Source organism: Myotis myotis, unplaced genomic scaffold, assembly GCF_014108235.1.
Source record: "Myotis myotis isolate mMyoMyo1 unplaced genomic scaffold, mMyoMyo1.p scaffold_m19_p_17, whole genome shotgun sequence".
NCBI lineage: Eukaryota > Metazoa > Chordata > Mammalia > Chiroptera > Vespertilionidae > Myotis > Myotis myotis.
Window position 1 is genome coordinate 32,823,280 of NW_023416321.1, and position 20,398 is coordinate 32,843,677.

The following is a 20,398-nucleotide window of genomic DNA, read 5'->3' on the forward strand; positions in this document are numbered from 1 at the left end:
TAAAAATGAAATTGGTACCCAACTTTCTATTTTGTGCTGTTAAGTTTTAGTTATTGGATTATACTGGCTTCATAAAATTAATAGCATAGCTTTCCTCTCTCCTTTCTTCCCCCCTTATGTCCTGGAAAGTTTCCCTGGTAAAACTGTTTTCCACTCAAAACTATTTTAACTATAATTCATTAGTATTCTTTACAGTCTGCCACTATTGTTTGTTTTGCTTACATTTTCTTTAGATCAGTTTTGGTAATTTATTCTTAACTAGAAAATTGTCCATTTCATTGAGATTTCAAAATTTATTAGCATAGACTTGTATATACTAGTCTTGTTTTGTCTCTTTGTTTATAGTTCTATTCACATTTTTATATTTTTCCTCTTAACTAGATTACTCAAAGATAAACCTGTTTTTTTTTCTAAAGTATCAGCTAATTTGATACATTTTTGTTACAGAGTTACTATTTTTAATGTTCTTTAAAAAACAATGTTTATGTTTTTTTTTTGACATGATAGTTTATAAATGCTTTTATTCTGAGAAAAATGATTGCTCAGATTCAATCTGTTAATGTACAGTGGTTCTTCTTTGTTTCCTTAGGCACGAGATGTGCGTACCAATGAAGTGGTGGCTATCAAAAAAATGTCTTATAGTGGAAAGCAGTCTACTGAGGTAGGTGGTGAAATATATACATTTTTACTGGTATGTTACAGAAAGGCATACTATTTTTAATTGAGGGTAGGTGGCAATTTCTTCCAAAAAGTATAACATACATAAAGAAAAGTGTACAGATATTAAGTGTATATCTCAGTGAGTTTTCTTTCAGACACTGAATGTACCCATTTAACTTGGACCTAGAACTATAAATAGCATTACTGGCATCCCAAAAGCCTCCCAACTTGTGCCCCCTGCTTTCAGTTTTTTAAACTGTTACTTAATATATTATTCTATTTTTTTCATAGAGGGATTATCAGTTTCTAAAATAGTAAACTAGAATAAGATATATTTCACAGTAAATATATTGGATATAATTTTTTAATGGTTTAGAGATTAACTTCAGCTTTAAACAAACTTTAAGTAACAGACAGTATAGCTGTAGTCTGAAAAACAGGTGGTGTGTAATAATCTGAAAAACTATAATATAAAATTGATACCACGTTGAGTATATGTTAGTTCACTAATATTCTGATTAGTTCTTTTGACATTATATTTATTCTATTTAATTGCCTAAATTTATTTTATAAAATGTAGATCGTGTCAGTCTTTAATTTAAAAATTTTTTAAATTATGGCAAAATACACAAAATTTACCAGTAAGCCATTCTTAAGTGTTAAGTGGCATTAAGGATATTCATATTGCTGTCTAAACACCACCACCATTTATCTCCAGAAATCTTTTCATTTCCTCTTGCAAAATTGAAGCTCTAATAGCAACTCCTTTTCCCCCCTCCTCCAGTACTTAGAAATCACCATTCTAGTATCTATATGAATTTGACTAGTTTAGGTTAACTCATATAAGTGAATCATGTCCTTTTTACTTAACATAATGCCCTCAAAGCTTATCCATGTTGTAGTATATGTCAGAATTTCCTCCCTGTTTAAAGCTAAATAATAATTCCTGTGGTGTGTGTGTGTATGTAGATAAAACACCACATTTTGTTTACCCATTCTTCTGTTGATGGACACTTGGCTTCCTTTATCCCTTGGTTATTGTGAATGATGCTGCTATGAACATGGGTATGCAAATATTTCTCTGAGTTCCTGCTTTTCAATACTTTTGGGTATGTGCTCAGAGGTAGAATTTCTGAATCAGTCTTTAATTTTTAATGATTTTGGTTTTTTACCTTTTCTGAATCTCTTCATTTTATGCTAAATCTTGTTTTTGTGATCATACTCTGGGTACAATGACACTATCATGATTATATTGGTGTTCCATCATTTCAATTCCTAAAAATTCCTAAAACTCCAAAAAAATCCCCACTTTCCATTTCTTACAAGTTTACTCTAATTTTATTCACCATTCTCTCACACAACTTTAGAACTAGCTTTCACAGGAAGACGTGTGCTATGTTGGCATCTGACTAGGCACACCTAGAAGAAAAAGTTTCATTTAGGACATCATTTTTTTACGTCTGATATTAGTGTCCTTTATAAAAGTTTGTGGGGGTTTTTTACATTGACGAATACAAGTGTTTTGTTTTGAGAGCTTGCCTCCCAGAGCATTCAAATTTGAGAATTAAAGCCCATTAAACTCTGAATTTTGAATCTTATATCTTAAAATATTATGCAGCTATTTTGCTGTATTTTGTTGAGGACTTAAATAACATAGGAGATATGTGATCTTAAATTCTAGTACAAAATATTTTTTAAAGTTTTCTATTATGCTAGTTTCTCTGATTTTAGAAATATGACCCAAGTTGGGGGTAAAGCTTTAAAAAACTAAAACAAGAACAAAAAATAGATTCCTGCTTTCCATCTTATACCTACTAAGTCTGTGGACCAAAGAACCTGGTTGGGTCCTTAGAGTTCCCTGATTGCTTCTTAAGAGTTACTTTGTTTAGAATATGGCCTAAGTATATTGTTCTGGCCAGTGGTTTATCTGTATTGCTGGATAGGTGTTAATGAAGAAAGCTCTTAGTAAAATATGTAGGAAAATGTTTTCATACTATTTGTTTTTTTCTGTGAACTTTTCTATGTAACAACTAATTGTTCCACTAGCATTTTAGAAAGTAATGTGCATTTATGAATTTGTCTCAGAGTAATGACTTCATTTGAGTTTAAAAAACAAACAAAACCTTAACATTTGGTAGAAGATCTAAGCCAGAAACATGATAGATGAACTTCATGGTATGTAGATTATGTCAGTAAAGCTTCAGATAAGAAAAGGGAAGTTGAATTTTGATGAAAAATCACAAAATATGGTACATTGTTTTCACCAATGTGTGGTGTGTAGTTGTAAAATATTGATAAGGCTTATTTATGATAAATTTTATCAAACATTTGTCCTACCTTGAATGGAATAATTTTATAAATTATGTAATTGATTATAAACTATGAATGTAATTCCTCTTAAATTGATTATTTTGACATTTAATTTAAATATTACAAATAAGGCAAAGCTGTATGCTCTCATTAAGCCTTAATCTAGTAATTACTTCTTTCTTACATACATTTCTAAGGAAAAGCAGCTGTTCATAATTCTTTCCTTTATTCCCTTTTTTCTCCCCATAGAAATGGCAGGATATTATTAAAGAAGTCAAGTTTCTACAAAGAATAAAACATCCCAACAGTATAGAATATAAAGGCTGCTATTTACGTGAGCACACAGCATGGGTAGGTATCTGCTCTCCCCTGGCCTTAATTTTAGTTGGTTTGGGCATATAATTAATTAAATTAAGAATGTCTCACCCTGGCTGGTGTGTTTTTAGTGGCTAGACTAGAGCCTCACTCAGCCCGAATACCTAAGGGTCTTGGATTCCATTACTGGTCAAGGGCGGCACTTACCTGGGTTGCATTCCCTGTCCTGGTCGGGGCATGTGCAGGAGGCAACCAATTGATCTGTCTCTCATCTCTCAGTGTTTCTTTCCCAAACTCCTTCCCTCTCGCCCTTCTATTCTCTCTAAAAATCAATGGAAAAACATATCTTTGGGTGAGGATTAACCAAAAAATAAAAGAATGTCTCAAAATTGTCCTGTGAAGCTTCAAAAACACCTTGAAATGTTATTTCATACCGAGAAAGGAAGAGTAGCTTTTCCTAGAACTCCTTTCCCTAAGCAATAAAAACTTTTGCAAGTTTACTATAGGGATTTAGCTGGCCTTTATATGCATGGTAAAATGTTCTCTGAAATTTTTAGTAGTTTATCAAACTACTAAATGGTTTCTCAAACATTGTAAAAACAATTCTATTACTAAAGGATGAAATTTATATCTTTTTGACATTATGTATTATAATCTATTTAACCACAAAGTTTTTGGTGAAGTCTTGGTGAATCCTGGTGAAATTTGAATTAATTGTGATTACTTGGCTGAGTAATACTAAAGGTAGAGAATTATTACATGAAGTAGAGATTAATTTTACCCTGTTGTTACCACTGAGGTGATAATGTAGTAATCCCATAATGGTATAGACATAATAACTATCTTTTAAGAAAAGGGCTAAATTTTCATTAAACAGGAATGATCCTTTATTTTGAATAATTAATAAGCCAGAGAGCTGTTATCATTCTAGTGGATTGAAGTTAGATTTAGATTTGTAATGTTTGCTGCATTTTTTTAAAATATAATTTTAGTGATTTCAGAGAGGAAGGGAGAGGGAAAGAGAGATAGGAACATCAATGATGAGAATCATTGATCGGATGCCTCCTGCATGCCCCTCACTGGGGATCGAGCCCGTCACCTGGGCATGTGTCCTTGACCGGAATCGAAGCCAGGACCTTTCAATCCACAGGCTGATGCTCTATCCACTGAGCCAAACCAGCCAGGACTGTTTGCTGCATTTTTATCCAGTTTGATTTTGGTGGTGGCTGTGGTAGTACTCCTAAACTTGAGGCTGTTGTTAAAGAAAAAGTACATTGGGCTGGTTACTTCTCTGTCTCTCAAGTTTTCCCATCTGTAAAACATGGAAATAATAAGGCCTACCTCATAAAGTGGTTGTGAGGATTAAATTAATTAATATGTATAAAATACCTGGCACATTAGGAGGTGCTCTGTGTTTGATTTAAATGAAAAATTTAAACTGTAACCTAAATCTGGCCGGTGTGGCTCAATAGTTGAGCACTGACCCATCAAACAGTAGGTTATTGATTCGATTCCCAGTCAGAGCACATGTCCGGGATGTGGGCTCAATACCCATTGGAAGGTGTGCAGGAGGCCTGCCGATCAGTGATTTTCTTTCTTCATTGATGTTTCTATATCTCCCTTCTTCTGGAAAATCACTAAAAACATACATTCTTAAAAAGTTTAAAAATAAACTGTAACCTAAGCTTTGTACATATAGTCCCAGAGGACAGTTTTCTGTTTCCTAACAATCATTATTACTACTCTAGGTTAATAGTAACAGAATATGTATATTCTTTTATAATTTTAGTTAGTAATTATGTATGAAATACACATCTTGTCATTGACTTAACCTTATGAATGCATTTAACAAATTGCTAACTGCATAAATATTTTTTTAAGGTAAATAACTAGAGTTTGTTTTATTTCAAACTATCTTCTTGATCGCCTTGGTGAATTTATCTCAAATAGTCTTTTTAATAATATATTTTAATGCTTTTATAATTTTTCTTCCCATATAGCTTGTAATGGAATATTGTTTAGGATCTGCTTCAGATTTACTGGAAGGTAGGTTTCCTTTAAATATTAAGAAAAAAAAAGCATTAGCAAAATAAAATAAGAATTCAGTAAGAGACTTCTTAAATAACATAAAACTTTTCAAAACAGTGAAAGCCTTAACCTTTTCTAGAATCTCAGCATGGTATATACCATCCTCATTTAATGTTATCTATAATAATAAAAGCGTAATATGCTAATTAGACTGGACGTCCTTCCGGGCGTCCTTTCAGACGAAGCCCAGGCTACAAGGGAAACCTGGGTCCTGGGTGCCAGAGGGAAGCTGGTGCTGGCAGCCGGGGGAAGGAAGGCCTACTCTTGCAAGAATTTCGTGCATCCGGCCTCTAGTATAGTATAACATCAGTGAATTTTCTCTCATTTTGTCTTAATGAGCATTTTTCTGCCTTCTTTGTCATTCAGCTTGATCTGTTCCTTCTGTTCTGAATGAAAATACCTGAGAATAAAGGGAAAACTTCTCTTTTGTTACTTTTGTTTTTATTATCACCAAATAATTGTTAAATGTTGTTAGCTTTGAAGAATATTGGCTGTAACCTCTACTTTAACAGCAAGGCACAATTGGTACTAGTTATAACATTCAGTAGCTTTGTATTACTAGTATATCTTGGGAAGCAAATCCCTTGTTGCTAAATGTTGTTAGTGTTTTAAAATTGCTCTCTCTATATCAGATATGTATATTTATTATTTAAAAAATGTTCTATATAATAATTATTCTTAAATTCTTACTTTAAGTTCACAAAAAGCCATTACAAGAAGTGGAAATAGCAGCAATTACACATGGTGCTCTCCAGGGATTAGCCTACTTGCATTCACATACTATGATCCATAGGTAAGTACACTGAAAATTGTCATGTATTAATAAGCAAATGGTTTGTTGCTTATATCAACCTGGAACTCATTACCTCTGAAATTTTCATTGGTTAAAAAATTTCAAAATCTTATAAACTCATATTTTTTAGATTGCCTTAAAAAGAACATACTAGTACACTTGATCTCTTTGTTTAGGATAATTTTATCTTTTCTGCACATGCTGCTGGGCTTTCTGAAGCATGTGTACTTGATAGATTTGAGGTAGCAATTTAATTACAGAATTATTTAATTTGCAAAATGGAAAAGGCCATTAGGGATTATGTAGTCTTTTTTCATTTTACAAATGAAAAAACTGATGCCCCAATTTGTTTCTAATTTCTCCAAGTTTAAAAAGCTTAGGTAGATTAAACTAGAATTAAACCTAGATCTTTTTCTTCCTGCTAACTGATAATGCCAGATTTGTTCCATTGATTCTGTAACAGGGATATATAAAAGTTATTTAAGCCTGGCCAGTATAGTTCAGTTGTTGAATGGGAATCTATGAACCAGGAGGTCACAGTTCGATTTCTGATCGGGGCACATGCCCAGGTTGCAGGCTGGATCCCCAGTAGGGGCATGCAGGAGGCAGCCAATCAATTATTCTCTGCCATCATTGATGTTTCTATTTCTCCCTTCCTCTCTGAAATCAATAAAAGTATATATATATTTTTAAAGCTACTTAAGCCCTAGCTGGTTTAGCTCAATGGATAGAGCATCGGCCTGCGGACCAAAGGGTTCTGGGTTCCATTCCTGTCAAGAGCACGTACTTTGATTGCAGGCTCCCCCCCGGCAAGGACCCTGGTCAGTACATGTGCAGGAGGCAATCAATCGATATGTTTCTCTCACATCGATATTTCTGTTTCCCTCTCTCTTCCACTCTCTCTAAAAAAATCAATGGAAAAATATCTTTGGGTGAGGATAAACAAAAATAAATAATCAAATAAAAGGCTACTTAAGACTCTTTATGCTTTTGAGTATTAATCCGTGGTAATCCATGGTGATGGATAGTAACTTTAAACCACTTTATAATGCATTTTTTAGCATTGGTATTGCTTTTGCCTGGTTTAGAAGGAAATTAACATTTTTTAATTTTGTATGTGAATCAGGCAATACATATTAAACTATGTAGTAGAGTCATTGTGAGTTAATGGGTTGTCAATTTTTTAGATGAAAATAGTAAGAGAAACCCACATGCTAGTAAGTATACGAAAGAGATAAAATTAGAACCTAAGGTCTTCTCAACTTCAAAGCACCTCTCCTTTTTAATTTTTTAATATATGTTTGTTGATTTCAGAGAAGAAGGGAGAGGGAGAGAGAAATAGAAAGAGAGAGAGTCGTTGATTGGCTGCCTCCTGCACACCCCAGACTGGGGTTCGACCCTGCAACCTAGGCATGTCCCCTGATAGGGAATCAAACTGTAACCTCCCGGTTCATAGGTTGACGCTCAACCATTGAGCCACCGCAGACGGGCACCTCTCCATTTTTAAAAAACAAGTGTAAGGACAATAGATTTAGTATTATATCCATCATAATAATATAGTAAGAATTGACAAGTACTTGGAAATAAAGTTTTTCTTTTCTTGAATGGTTAAGTTATATTATGGCACCCATTGGACATAAAATTCTATTATATAAATATCCATCATTTTCTTAGTTTGTGTGGAGAGTATTTTTACTGATTTAGAAAAGTAAGCTTGAAAGTAAATTTGAAACCATTCATAGTATATTTTCCTTATACATCAGTTTTCATTTCATATTAAGTTAGATGGATTATGCTAAGCCTTGTAAATGATATGAATATTCCCTTTGTGGAAATTGGGGGCATATTTGCAACAACATGGATAAATCTAAAGCAGGGGTGGGGACTGTCTGGCCCGTTGGCTATATAAGGTCCACGAAATCATTTGGTCTGGCCCTGCCAAGGCATTAGGGGTCAATTAATTAAATGTTTGACCAAATATAGCAGGCTAATTTTTAAGTTGATAATTTTGTATGGCCCTTGAATGATGTTATAAATATCCAAATGGCCCTTGGCAGAAAAAAGGTTCCCTACCTCTGGTCTAGAGGGTACTATGCTCAGTGAAATAAGTTAAGCAGAGAAAGAAATACTGTATAGTTTCACTTATATGTGGAATCTAAAACAAAACAAAACAGAAACTGATCATTGGGATGATTACCAGAAGGGAATGGGTGGGAGGATGGCTGAAAAGGGGAAAAGGACTATAATCAATAACATTGTGAGACGTTTGCACAGTGACAGATGATTACTACAGTTAGCCAGGTGATCACATTGTAAGGTATAAAAATGTCAAATCACTATATTGTACACCTGAAACTAATAAACAAATATAAGATTATATATTACTATACTTAAATTTAAAAATTTTTTAAGTTAAATAATAAAAAATTGGGCATGAGGTTCTTTATTTTACATTAAGTGGGGTACTCAGAAATCTTATATTTATGAAGAAATGGCCAGCTAATTAAATTCTACTTTTAAAACCATTATTTGCACAAGTAAATAGGAACTCAAATATAGATTATATGCTCCAGTTGTTTGATTTCCTACCTTTTGTTTTTACTGTTATTCTGTCCTTTCTTGTAGAAAATTATTTCTATATATTTATATGAATTTTATATTTTTTTGTTTTCTAATTTGGATCTTAATTCTTACTATTCCAATTGAAAGAGTATCCTAGAACTTATTTTTATTTTTTTCCCTACTTTACAAATTTTTGTTTGAATTTTATTGTTTTCAACATAATCTAATGAAAGAAAAAGAAATAATTTTATGTGTTCCTTAAACCCAGAGATATCAAAGCAGGAAATATTCTTCTGACAGAACCAGGCCAGGTGAAACTTGCTGACTTTGGATCTGCTTCCATGGCATCTCCTGCCAATTCTTTTGTGGGAACGCCATATTGGTAAGACTAATCCTATCTGATATTGATCCTCATAATTGAAATAGGTAATGTGTGGTTGTACCTTTTTCAGATGTCTTTTTCCTGGAAATGTAATGCTATTTTGAATATTTTAACTTTAAGCATTATAGTTAGTTTCAAATATAGATTTGGAGTGCTACCCTTGCATCTCCTATTTTTTACTCATGGTCCACATTTTCTTTCGTATTATTATCTGTCTCATGCGTTGGGTATGGAAGTGAAAAAATTGAAATAAAAATTGAAGTGAGGAATAGATAGAAATGGTAAGTGTAAATTTGTGTTTTCTTTAGGTTTATATTTACTATATATCAGTGATCTTCAGACTAACATACCTCAAGACTGGTAGCTAACTTGGAGTTTTGGGTGTTGTTTTTTATATGTTATAGAGAATTTAAAATACACATAAAAGTCAACAAGCGTGTCCTGGCCGGGTAGCTCAGTTGGTTAGAGCATCATCCCCATGTGCTAGGGTATGGGTCCTATCCCCAGTTAGGGCACATACAGGAATCACCCAATGAATGCATAAGTAAATGGAAAAATAAACTGATGTTTTCCTCTCTAAGATCAATCAAACAATAAAAAAATTTAAAGTCAAGAAAAGTATAATAAATCCTCACATACCACTCACCCCAACAACATTATCCCATGGCCATTCCCAACCTATGTCTTCACTCCTCTCCCCTTCTTCTCCACCCCTCAGTTATTTTGAAACAAATTCTAGACAATATGTAATTTTAACCATAAATAATTCAGTATTAATGTCAGCAAGTTTAAGGGAATAATTTTCAACTTCTATCCATATGTGTCCTATTTCTCTGTGTATGCAGAGAATGTTGTCTTAGGTCCACTACATCTTTTTTCCCATGGACCTTTCAAATCTCCTACTCCCAGTTTATAAAAGAAAGGCTTCTTGCCCATTCTGAATATTATAATGATGCATTGCCCTGGGATATAAAAGCCTCAAAGCAGTACCAGAGGGACAATTTCAGAATATAATCTGTAAAAAACATTGAAGAATCAGGACACAAACTCTTAGTAAGGCCTGGTGCCTTTTTTATTATCTCTCTTCACATTCCTTTATTCCTTGCTTTTTATTTTTTCTCCCCAGTTATCTTTCCTCCCTTCTTTTTTTTCTAATTGTAGAATTCATAATCAAGATGGTTGTCATAGGGACACATTAACATGTTATTTGTATTGAAAAATGAAGTCAGATTTTTTTCTGACAGATGATTCTGATTTGACTGATTGATAGCATGAACACTGGCTTTGCTAATTAAGTTATATGGTAGTGGTTTTGATAAATTGAATGAGCTAATTCTGCAGCTCCAAGTTTTAAATATCTTTAAAGCAGATATACAATATACTGTGTGTGTATACACTATGCATTATATCTTTTGCAAATATTAAATTATTAAAATTTAGGTATAAACTCAAATGTGCAAGGGGATACTAGTTGTTATAATTTCACTGGAGGTAAATGAGTAAACAAAATTTGAAGACTGCCCTAACCATTTTTGCTCAGTTGATAGAGCGTCGGCCTGCGGACTCAAGGGTCCCAGGTTCAATTCCAGTCAGGGGCATGTACCTTGGTTTCGGGCATATCCCCAGTAGGGGGTGTGCAGGAGGCAGCTGATCGATGGTTCTCTCTCATCGATGTTTTTAACTCTCTATCCCTCTCCCTTCCTCTGTATAAAAACAATAAAATATATTTTTAAAAAAATTTTGAAGACCACTGTTCCAGAAGATCAAAAATTTTTTATGTGGACCCTAGTTTAGATAGTCTCCCTCCCATATATAAAACAAAGGTTCTGTGAGCAAATAATATTTCTTAATGGTTCTCTTTAGAAATTAATGGTGAATATTAGATATTTTAAAAGCCCCATGAAGTTCTACAATTTAAAAAAATTACTTGTTTAATTTTGTTTAAACTTACTTACTTCAACATTTTAAAGAACATATTGGAAACACCCAATTATTGATGATTGAAAATTTACTTTATTTACATTTTTGTTAGCTTGGGTTTTTTTGAGTTTTTCTTCATATTTGTTAATTTGTATGTAGCGTATTTGGAACACAGGAACTAGGCAATATTTACCTGTTTTTGCATGAGCACACACACAGGGGTTCCTGGTGACAAACTCATTAAAGTCGGTGAGCTTTTTTAAGTGTCTGCCTGTGCTTAACTCCAAATGCAAATGAAGTGTAAGGTTAAAGTACCATAAAAAATGTTAGACTCTAGTTGAAGATAGGAATTAAAGTTTCATTTTATAACCAAGATACCGATAAGGTTGATAATTGATTGTTTCCATTGTGAGTCTCCCTAGACACTTTTTAAAATTTTTTATTGATTTCAGAGAGAGGAAGGGAGAGGGAGAGAGAGAGAAACATCAATGATGAGAGAATCATTGATCGGCTGCCTCCTGCATGCTCCCTACTGAGGATAGAGCCTGCAACCCCAAATCAAACGAGGACCTCCTGTTACGTGGGTCAACACTCAACCACTGAGCAACACCAGCCGGGCTAAGACACGCTTTTATCACAGAACACTATTTTTATTTGAAAGACTGACAAACTATGGTAATTAGTGTTGGTTATTATGGCAAATATTTTCTTAAATAAATGGATTGAGCTTGTAGCTTCAAGGAAGGTAATTGCTGGTATTCATTCCCTCTTTCTAGCAAAAGTTAGATGTTTGTAATGGGATCCTGAGGCCACCACTGGCCTAAAGGATATACAATATTAGAATCTGCGAGATTGAACAGATGCAGAATACAACCCCCTCTGTGGCATCCTTCCGTTAGGATGCTGTTATATGATCATGACAGATAGTAAAAATAAGTCTTATACTATCTGTGCAATGGTAACTATTTACCTCACAACCTGTAATGTATTCATTTCCCATTATAAAAATTCTTATGTCCAGATATATTATCTGCAATTCACACAGGTGTTCTCCATGTAGATAGTCATTATATTTTAATGAATATTATAATTTTTTTAACTTTAAATGACATTTTATGTTTTAGGATGGCCCCAGAAGTAATTTTAGCCATGGATGAAGGACAGTATGATGGCAAAGTAGATGTATGGTCTCTTGGAATAACATGTATTGAACTAGGTAAGCATTCTTTAATATTACTGTGTAGTAAGATTTAATCAATGTCTTGCGTCAATTTCTGTACCAAATTATAGGTTTGTTTTTTATTTTGTCAGTTACTAAGGGGAGCAATAAATTTATTAAAGTTTTCATTTTGGTGACCAGTTATTTTTATATGTATTAGGTTAAGTATATTATATTTGCTCTGTTAAATTAGGTCTAAAAAAATTTTCACTATGGGTCAAAGTATCTATGTCTAATATTAATGAGTATTTGTTAAATACCTGGAATATGTCTATATTTACTAGATTTACCATGTATAGCAGATCTCTAAAGCATTTGTGAATTACTTACCTCTACCTAAGATACTTATGACTTTAAGTTAGGTATGATAATTAGAAGTCAGGCTGTATGTCATATTGTATGTAGTATTTTGATTTTGTGCACACATTTTATTCTGTTGCCCATGAATGGAACTATGCTTAAGGCAGTGGACTATCTTAACTTTACTAACATTCCCACTGTAAGTGAACCAGGTAGGCAATTGAACTGTCACTGTAATCAAAGAGGATGAATATCTTGCTCTTGATTCCCCAAGCTACCCGCCCTCCCCCTCTTCCACATTAGCCCAATATCCTTTCCTTTTTTTCTTCTTACAGGAATATTCTATTAAACTTTATTTAAAAGTGGGAAATACTGGGAATATTTACTTAAACACTTCTAGTAGTAATCAAGGATTGAAAAGAAGATGTTAATAGTAAAATCCATGTGTAATTTTGATAAATCAGTATCAACCTGGGTTTGTTAGTAGTTTTCTAAAACAAGTAATAGGGAAATTGAGGTAAAAATAAAAGATTGCTTATCATTACACAGTAGATGAATATTTCCAATACAACCAGATTGTTTCTACCTTGCAGTCTAATATTTTTCCAAAATACTATTTTTGCTTGTATTGGAATTCCTATATTAACCATTGCCTTCAGGCTTTATATCATTTTTAAGTTTGAAAACATCAGTAAACTGAGGTTTGGAGACTATTAGATAATGTCATTTTCTTCTTATCTTTTGGTCTCATTTTGAGGTTTAGAAAATGTTTCTTCCATTTGAAAGTATCTTTTTTTTAAATATGTCAGTAGTGGAATGATCCACCCTTTTTACTTGCAAAGGGTGAAAAGAAAACTACTATATTTCTCGAGGACATTTGCAAAGGGTTTTTTTCACCTTAAGAAGAAACTGAATAAAAATGAATGTCCAGCCCTAACCGGTTTGGCTCCGTGGATAGAGCGTCAGCCTGCGATCTGACAGGTCCCAGGTTCGATTCCAGTCAAGGGCATGTACCTTGGTTGTGGGTACATCCCCAGTTGGGGGTGTGCAGAAGGCAGCTGATTGATGTTTCTCTCTCGTTGATGTTTCTAACTCTCTATCTCTCTCCCTTCCTCTCTGTAAAAAATCAATAAAATATTAAAAATAAATAAATAAATGTCCAGCCTGGCCAGTGTGAATGTCAACCCAGGAACCAAGAGGTCATGGGTTCTATTCCAGTCAGGGCACATGCCTGGGTTGCAGGCTCGATCCCCACTAAGGGGACATGCAGGAGGCAGCCAATCAATGATTCTCTCTCATCTTTGATGTTTCTATCTCTAAAAAATCAAGAAAAACATTTTTAAAAAATGTTACACATTGCCCTAACCAGTTTGGCTCAGTGGATGGAGCGTTGGCCTACGGATTGAAGGGTCCCAGGTTCGATTCCGGTCAAGGGCATGTACCTGGGTTGCGGGCACATTCTCAGTGTGGAGTGTGCGGGAGGCAGCTGATCCATGTTTCTCTCTCATCGATGTTTCTAACTCTCTATCCCTCTCCCTTCCTCTCTGTAAAAAATCAATAAAATATACATTTTTTTAAAAAATGTTGCACCATTTAAAAATTTACTCTAATAAGTTACCATAGAAACAAGTTATTTCATTCATTCAGAATTTCTTCAGTAATTGTCCCCTTCCTAAACTATTTAGCTGGTGAGCCATGATAGCCTAGAATGGAGTATCAGAGTCATGAGGGAGTTCCCACAGACCAATATCCTGGTTTGGGAAAACAGAACCTAATGAGGGTATCCATGCAAGTGGCAGTCAGGTTTGGAGGTTCAGACCCTAGTGGGCATTCATACCTAGAGTTGGCTCAGTTTGGTCTATCAGAGTCCAAGTAGGTTGAGGAGGTGATAGTAGGGAGAGCAATATATTGTATGGTATCAGAGTCTAAAGAGGACATCCATTCAACACACAGTGCCTCATCAAAAAGAAGAGGGCTTTCCTTATGAGGAGGGCCTCACTGTAGTTTGGGTGGGATATCAGAAACTGAGTGCATCACCCTGGCCAGTGGGACTGAATTGTTTGATCATCATCCCATGCGCCAAAGGGTCGCCGGTTCCATTCCAGGTCAGGGCACATACCCAGGCTGTATGTTTGATCCCCGGTTGGGGTGAGTGCATGCAGGAGGCAACCAATCAGTGTTTCTCACATCGATGTTTCTCTCCCTCCCTCTCCCTCTCGCTTTCTCTCTCTCTAGAATCAATAAAAAGAAAAAGAACCTGAGTGGATGAAGAGGGTATTCACACTGTAGAGTGACTTGGAATGGGGTTTCAAAGCTTCAGCAGGGAAAGGGGGACATCTCACAAAAGGCAGTGGCAACAAGAGACTGGTTACATACAGGGGGACATTATTTGACATTTGATTGAAACTTGAATGGGGTTTGAGGATTAGATGAAAGTCATGTATCAGCATTAATGGCCTAATTTAATGGAGGTATTGTTCTTTAGTAGGGTGTTCTTGTTTTAAAGTATTTAGGAATGGTAGAGCATCAATTCAGCAATTTAATCTAAATTGATATACTTGAATGTGTTTTTTTAACTCAACTTGCAATTTTTTTGCCAAGTTTGAAATCATTTTTAAAAAACTAACAATATTTGCAAGAACAATAACAAGTTTTTTTTCTCTTACAGCGGAAAGAAAGCCTCCTTTATTTAATATGAATGCAATGAGTGCCTTATATCACATAGCCCAAAATGAATCCCCTACACTACAGTCTAATGAATGGTGAGTATTGCTAAGAGATACATTACTCAACATTTTATAAATTAAATGCGTTCTTATAATGTTATCAAAATGATTTCATTTCAAATAGGTAAAATGTATTTTTATCTGAAGAGATGAAAATAGGCTTATTCCTGTAATAGTAGTCTAATTAATCCATCATTGCTTTGGAGTATGTTATTTTTATTGGCTTATTAAGAGACATTATCCTGTATGCTATTGGCTTATTTAATTCCCTCAGTGAACCTGAGTTAAATAAACTCTTGATAAAGATAAATAAAATAAAATTGGTTTATTTTACCCCTATATCTTGTTTATCCTTTATTATATCTGCTTTTCATAGCATATGCATCTCAGTGATGCTACATGGAAGCAAAAAATATTGCTTTTTTACAAAAATTTATATTTTCTTTGAACTTTAGGAATATATATTACCCTGATTATATAATAAATAACACAATTTAAACATTAATATTTTGTAACTAAAATATGTAGATTGCAATACCTGTAGTGATATTTTGTTGGAGAATGGTTTATAATTTATATGGTATAAAAAACATAGATAAAATGACTTGATTTATCAGAATTATCAGATAATTTATAACTTTGTGATTATTCTAGTTTTTATGTTACTTATTATTCAGAATGCTCTGATGTTCCTTTTCCTAGTGCTTCCTTGATTTGATAAAATGAAGTTCATTTATGTAAAGAAGTTTATGTAAAACAGATTGATAGTTTTTAAAAACTAGAATTTTTATTAGTGATAGAAAATTTTAGTGGGAAATTAATTCTTCAGGTGTATCTAGCATTTGAAAAATTATAGGAGAAATTCTAGTCCTATATAATAAAGAGGTAATATGCTAATTAGACCAGACAGCGGAATGACCTTCCGGAACGACCTTCCTAGCAACCTTCTGGAACGACAGTGGGCAGGGGGACAGGCCACGAGGCAGCTGGGGCTGTGAGGGCCTATTCTTGCACAATTTTTGTGCATCAGGCCTCTAGTGTATTTAATAAATACTTTAAAATTCACAAGTAGATGCATAAATTAGTGATACTTTATTTTTTAAGGATTACATAATTAAGGCACATAAATTAGAGACATATAGAAGAAATCTTTTGGCACAGTTTAGTATTATGGTACATATAAATAATAAATATATTGAACACAGACTTAGATTCTTTGGGGATTCAAAAAAATTCTTGCACAAGGAACATAAAATGTTATTTGATATTTGAAGACAAACGATAAATTATTACTTACTGCCTTGCTCACTGAACTCTTCTCATAACACGTTATAATAATATGTTGCAGACTTCTAATGTTTTTAAAAATAACATAATTGGTTTTCTGGGTTTAATGGAAATTCTATCCATTTGTTCAGGGATATCAAATAGGTATACAAAATGCTCCCTCCAAAGCTAAGAGTGATGTTCTGAAACATGCTATATAGGAGATAATCCAAGAAGCAAACAAGGAAGAGATGGCTTAGAGAAGAGAGAAAACAAATTGAGAGGAATGCCATTTTAGATTTGAATGCAAAGAAGAAAAAAATTGACTTCCCTAATTTTGCCTTAATTTAGAACGAGTTGTGTTATTATGTGAGAGCAAGATTTTTAAATAATCTGCAAATTTATCTTTGAAAAATGGTAAAGGTTCACTGGTTGCTTTAGATCAGTGGTTCTCAACCTTCCTAATGCCGCGACCCTTTAATACAGTTCCTCATGTTGTGGTGACCCCCAACCATAAAATTATTTTCGTTGCTACTTCATAACTGTAATTTTGCTACTGCTATGAACCGTAATGTAAATATCTGATATGCAGGGTGTATTTTCATTGTTACAAATTGAACATAATTAAAGCATAGTGATTAATCACAAAAACAATATGTAATTATATATGTGTTTTCCGATGGTCTTACGCGACCCCTGTGAAAGGGTCGTTCGACCCTCAAAGGGGTCGCGACCCACAGGTTGAGAACCGCTGCTTTAGATGGTTTTCATAGATTTATATGAAATACATAGTGTATCGTGTCTGCTTGCTTTTATAATTTTTTCCATCCCCCCCTCCCACCAATAGGCACATACCTTGATTTGTGGATCTGTTTTTAAAAATAGCAATATGTTCACTTGATACTTTCCTTTACAATAGGTCTGATTATTTTCGCAACTTTGTAGATTCTTGCCTCCAGAAAATCCCTCAAGATCGCCCTACATCAGAGGAACTTTTAAAGGTCAGTTTATACTCTTAAATCGGTTTTTTATCCCTAAGAAATTACTTTTTAAAATGTGCTTTATTCTTCTTTGATTCTGAATCAGTATTAAGAATGCTCTACTAGCCCTAGCCAGTTTGGCTCAGTTTGGCTCAGTGGATAGAACTCCAGCCTACTGACCAAAGGGTCCCAGGTTTGATTCCCGTCCAGGGCATGTGGTTGCAGGCTCCTCCTCAGCCTGGGCCATGGTCGGGGCGCCTGCAGGAGGCAACCAATCAATGTGTTTCTCTCACATCGATATTTTTCTCTGTCTTTCCCTCTCTCTTCCACTCTCTCTATAAACAATGGAAAAATATCCTTGGATTAAAAAATAATAAAAAAATAAATGTTTTTAAAAAAAGAAGGCTCTACCATTTTTACTAGAATATTGTTTGTAAGTTTTCTCAGATGCTAAGTTTTTCATTTGTTTTTTTTCTTTCCAAAATTGATTAACTGGTTTTACTGTTGCTGAATACAATATATACTCAAATATTCAAAATAGTAAAAAATGGCTACATTTTTATATATGCAAGAATATATTCATGAGTTATAATTATAAATTTTAGTTTATATGGAATAATGTTATATTTTACTTGGCAAAACAGTTTAATTTTAATATAATTTTATTATATCTATAATACTTTATATATTGATCGGTCCTATATTAAAATAATATGAAAGAAAATGGTGTGATATATTTATGTAAATATTGTGAGAGAAGAGAGATTTCAAGAGAAACTTAAAAATGTTCATCATTTTTGTTTCCTTTCTGGAAATATCTTTTTCTAACTTAATGAAAATATTTTTTTAAAATATTTTATTGATTTTTTACAGGGAGGAAGGGAGAGGGATAGAGAGTTAGAAACATCGGTGAGAGAGAAACATCGATCAGCTGCCTCCTGCACACCCCCTATTGGGGAAGGTGCCCGCAACCAAGGTACATGCCCTTGACCGGAATCGAACCCGGGACCCTTGAGTCTGCAGGCTGGCGCTCTATCCCCTGAGCCAGACCAGCCATGGCTGAAAATATTTTTTAAATTATGTAAATTCTATTCAGTTTTCAATAGATTTGTTGCTTAATTTAAACACATTATTGGTATTCTTTATATTCTCAAAAAATTATTATTTCATTTGTAGGCTTACCATCTTCTTAATAACAGTAGTAGTATTGTTGAAATTAATATACTTCCTAAGACATCCAGTTAAGACATTATTAATAAATAGTATTTGTGTCTCTCTTTGTGACCCTAAGGAATCTTGTTGATTTTCACTACAAGATATAAGTAGACTTTAGTTACATGAATGTTTTAGAGTTTCAAAGAGGTTCAGCTTATTTTCAGTGAACAGCAGTTAAAGATACGAAGAAAATCTTCAAATATATATTCAGTAGTATTGTTTGCAACCATAGTATGTTGAAGAGCAATAAACTTTCAGTAATGAAAGCCTGAATAAATAGGTACTCATTGCAGCAACAAAATGTTCAGTATACCGAGGAATTATGTTAGTGAAAAATAAGCAAGATCTGTATCTAGAAAATTATTAAACTTAAAAATATATATTTTTTAATAAGACTAAATATTGGCCCCAGCGCCTCAGTTGGTTGGAGTATTCATTGCCCCATGCACCGGAAGGGTTGCAGGTTCAATTCCTAGTTGGGGCACATGCTGAGGTTGCAGTTTTGATCCCCAGTCAGGGTGTGTATGGGAGGCAGCTGATTAATGTTTCCCTCTCCCTTCCTCTCTCTCTAAAATCAATACATATGTCCTCAGGTAAAGATTAAATAATAATAATCCTATATAATAAAAGCCTAATATGCAAATTGTCCCCTCGGGTGGTCGCTTGACTGGGAATCGAGGAGCTCGACCACTCGCTATGATGTGCACTGACCACCAGGGGGCGGCACGTAACATGGCGGGTGTTGGTGACATGCTGTGACCTCTTGCTGGCTACCTGGGAGCAGGGGTGACAGGGACGGAGGTGTAGTGAGAATGTGGGCTATCTCCCAAACTCACTCACTCCCCCCACTACCCTCTCCCAGGATGCCAGGGTTCGCATGCCGGGGAAGCCCTTGTGCTGGGTGCCCACGAAGAGCCCGCCCCTCACCCACATGGCCTCTTCCGGGTGAGCTGGGCAACAGCCACTGGGACCGCAGGGGCTGGTCGGGCTCCCCATGGGTTCATGCAGGAGCCAGTCTGGAGAGAGCATGCTACCCACCCAGTTTCCATGTGGTGCCACTGGGTGGCCCAGAGGTCCACGCTGCACCCTGGCTCGCGGCTTCTGGCCGTGCTCACTACATCTCCATGTGGGGACTCAGGTGCAGTGATTCACGCGGAGGGGAGTGAGCAGGGGCCCAGGGATTCAGATGCTGCCCAGGGCCCAGATGTTAGCTGGGACCTGCCCTTCCATGTCAGACGCTCGCGCTTCAATCACTGGCCAGGGCTAGGGACCCCACCCCTGCACTAATTTCATGCATTGAGCCTCTAGTAATAATAATCCTATATAATAAAAGTGTAGTATGCAAATTGTCCCCTCTACCTGAGTTCTCCCGGGAGTTCGACCAGCAGGTAAGCCGGCCAGGGGAAGGGAGGGAGACCCCAGCCAGCAGCCTCTAGGGACCCTACCAGTGCAAGAATTTTGTGCACTGGACTTCTAGTAGTAATAATAATAATAGAAGAATACTTAATATTGTAGATAGTGGTACATACCAAGAAACTAAGGCTCGGGAAAAAGGAAGAATGTTACTGCCTTCTTACACTTGCCTTAAGCATAAACTCTTTTGACAAAAACCTAACCCACCAGGGTCAGGTATTTGGTATTTGGAGAATAGATCCCAAGCCT

The 20,398-nt window shown here is 35.0% G+C and overlaps 1 protein-coding gene and 1 non-coding gene across 13 annotated transcripts in view; one reads left to right on the plus strand and one right to left on the minus strand.

The window, feature by feature from the left end:
* TAOK1 (TAO kinase 1) overlaps window positions 1-20,398 on the plus strand; it is a 106,430-nt gene that overhangs the window by 49,813 nt on the left and 36,219 nt on the right. For 8 of the 12 annotated variants that reach the window (XM_036340806.1, XM_036340802.1, XM_036340803.1 and 5 more), the window contains 8 exons: window positions 590-661; window positions 3,220-3,321; window positions 5,286-5,331; window positions 6,070-6,166; window positions 8,997-9,110; window positions 12,155-12,246; window positions 15,218-15,311; window positions 17,461-17,542. In XM_036340806.1, the coding sequence (XP_036196699.1) occupies window positions 590-661; window positions 3,220-3,321; window positions 5,286-5,331; window positions 6,070-6,166; window positions 8,997-9,110; window positions 12,155-12,246; window positions 15,218-15,311; window positions 17,461-17,542 (699 nt within the window). Of the gene's footprint in view, window positions 1-589; window positions 662-3,219; window positions 3,322-5,285; window positions 5,332-6,069; window positions 6,167-8,996; window positions 9,111-11,490; window positions 11,706-12,154; window positions 12,247-15,217; window positions 15,312-17,460; window positions 17,543-20,398 lie in introns of those variants that run through there. The other 4 variants (XM_036340809.1, XM_036340810.1, XM_036340812.1 and 1 more) reach the window with 4 other exon arrangements.
* On the minus strand, window positions 13,350-13,479 carry LOC118672557. Its single transcript, XR_004973119.1, has one exon.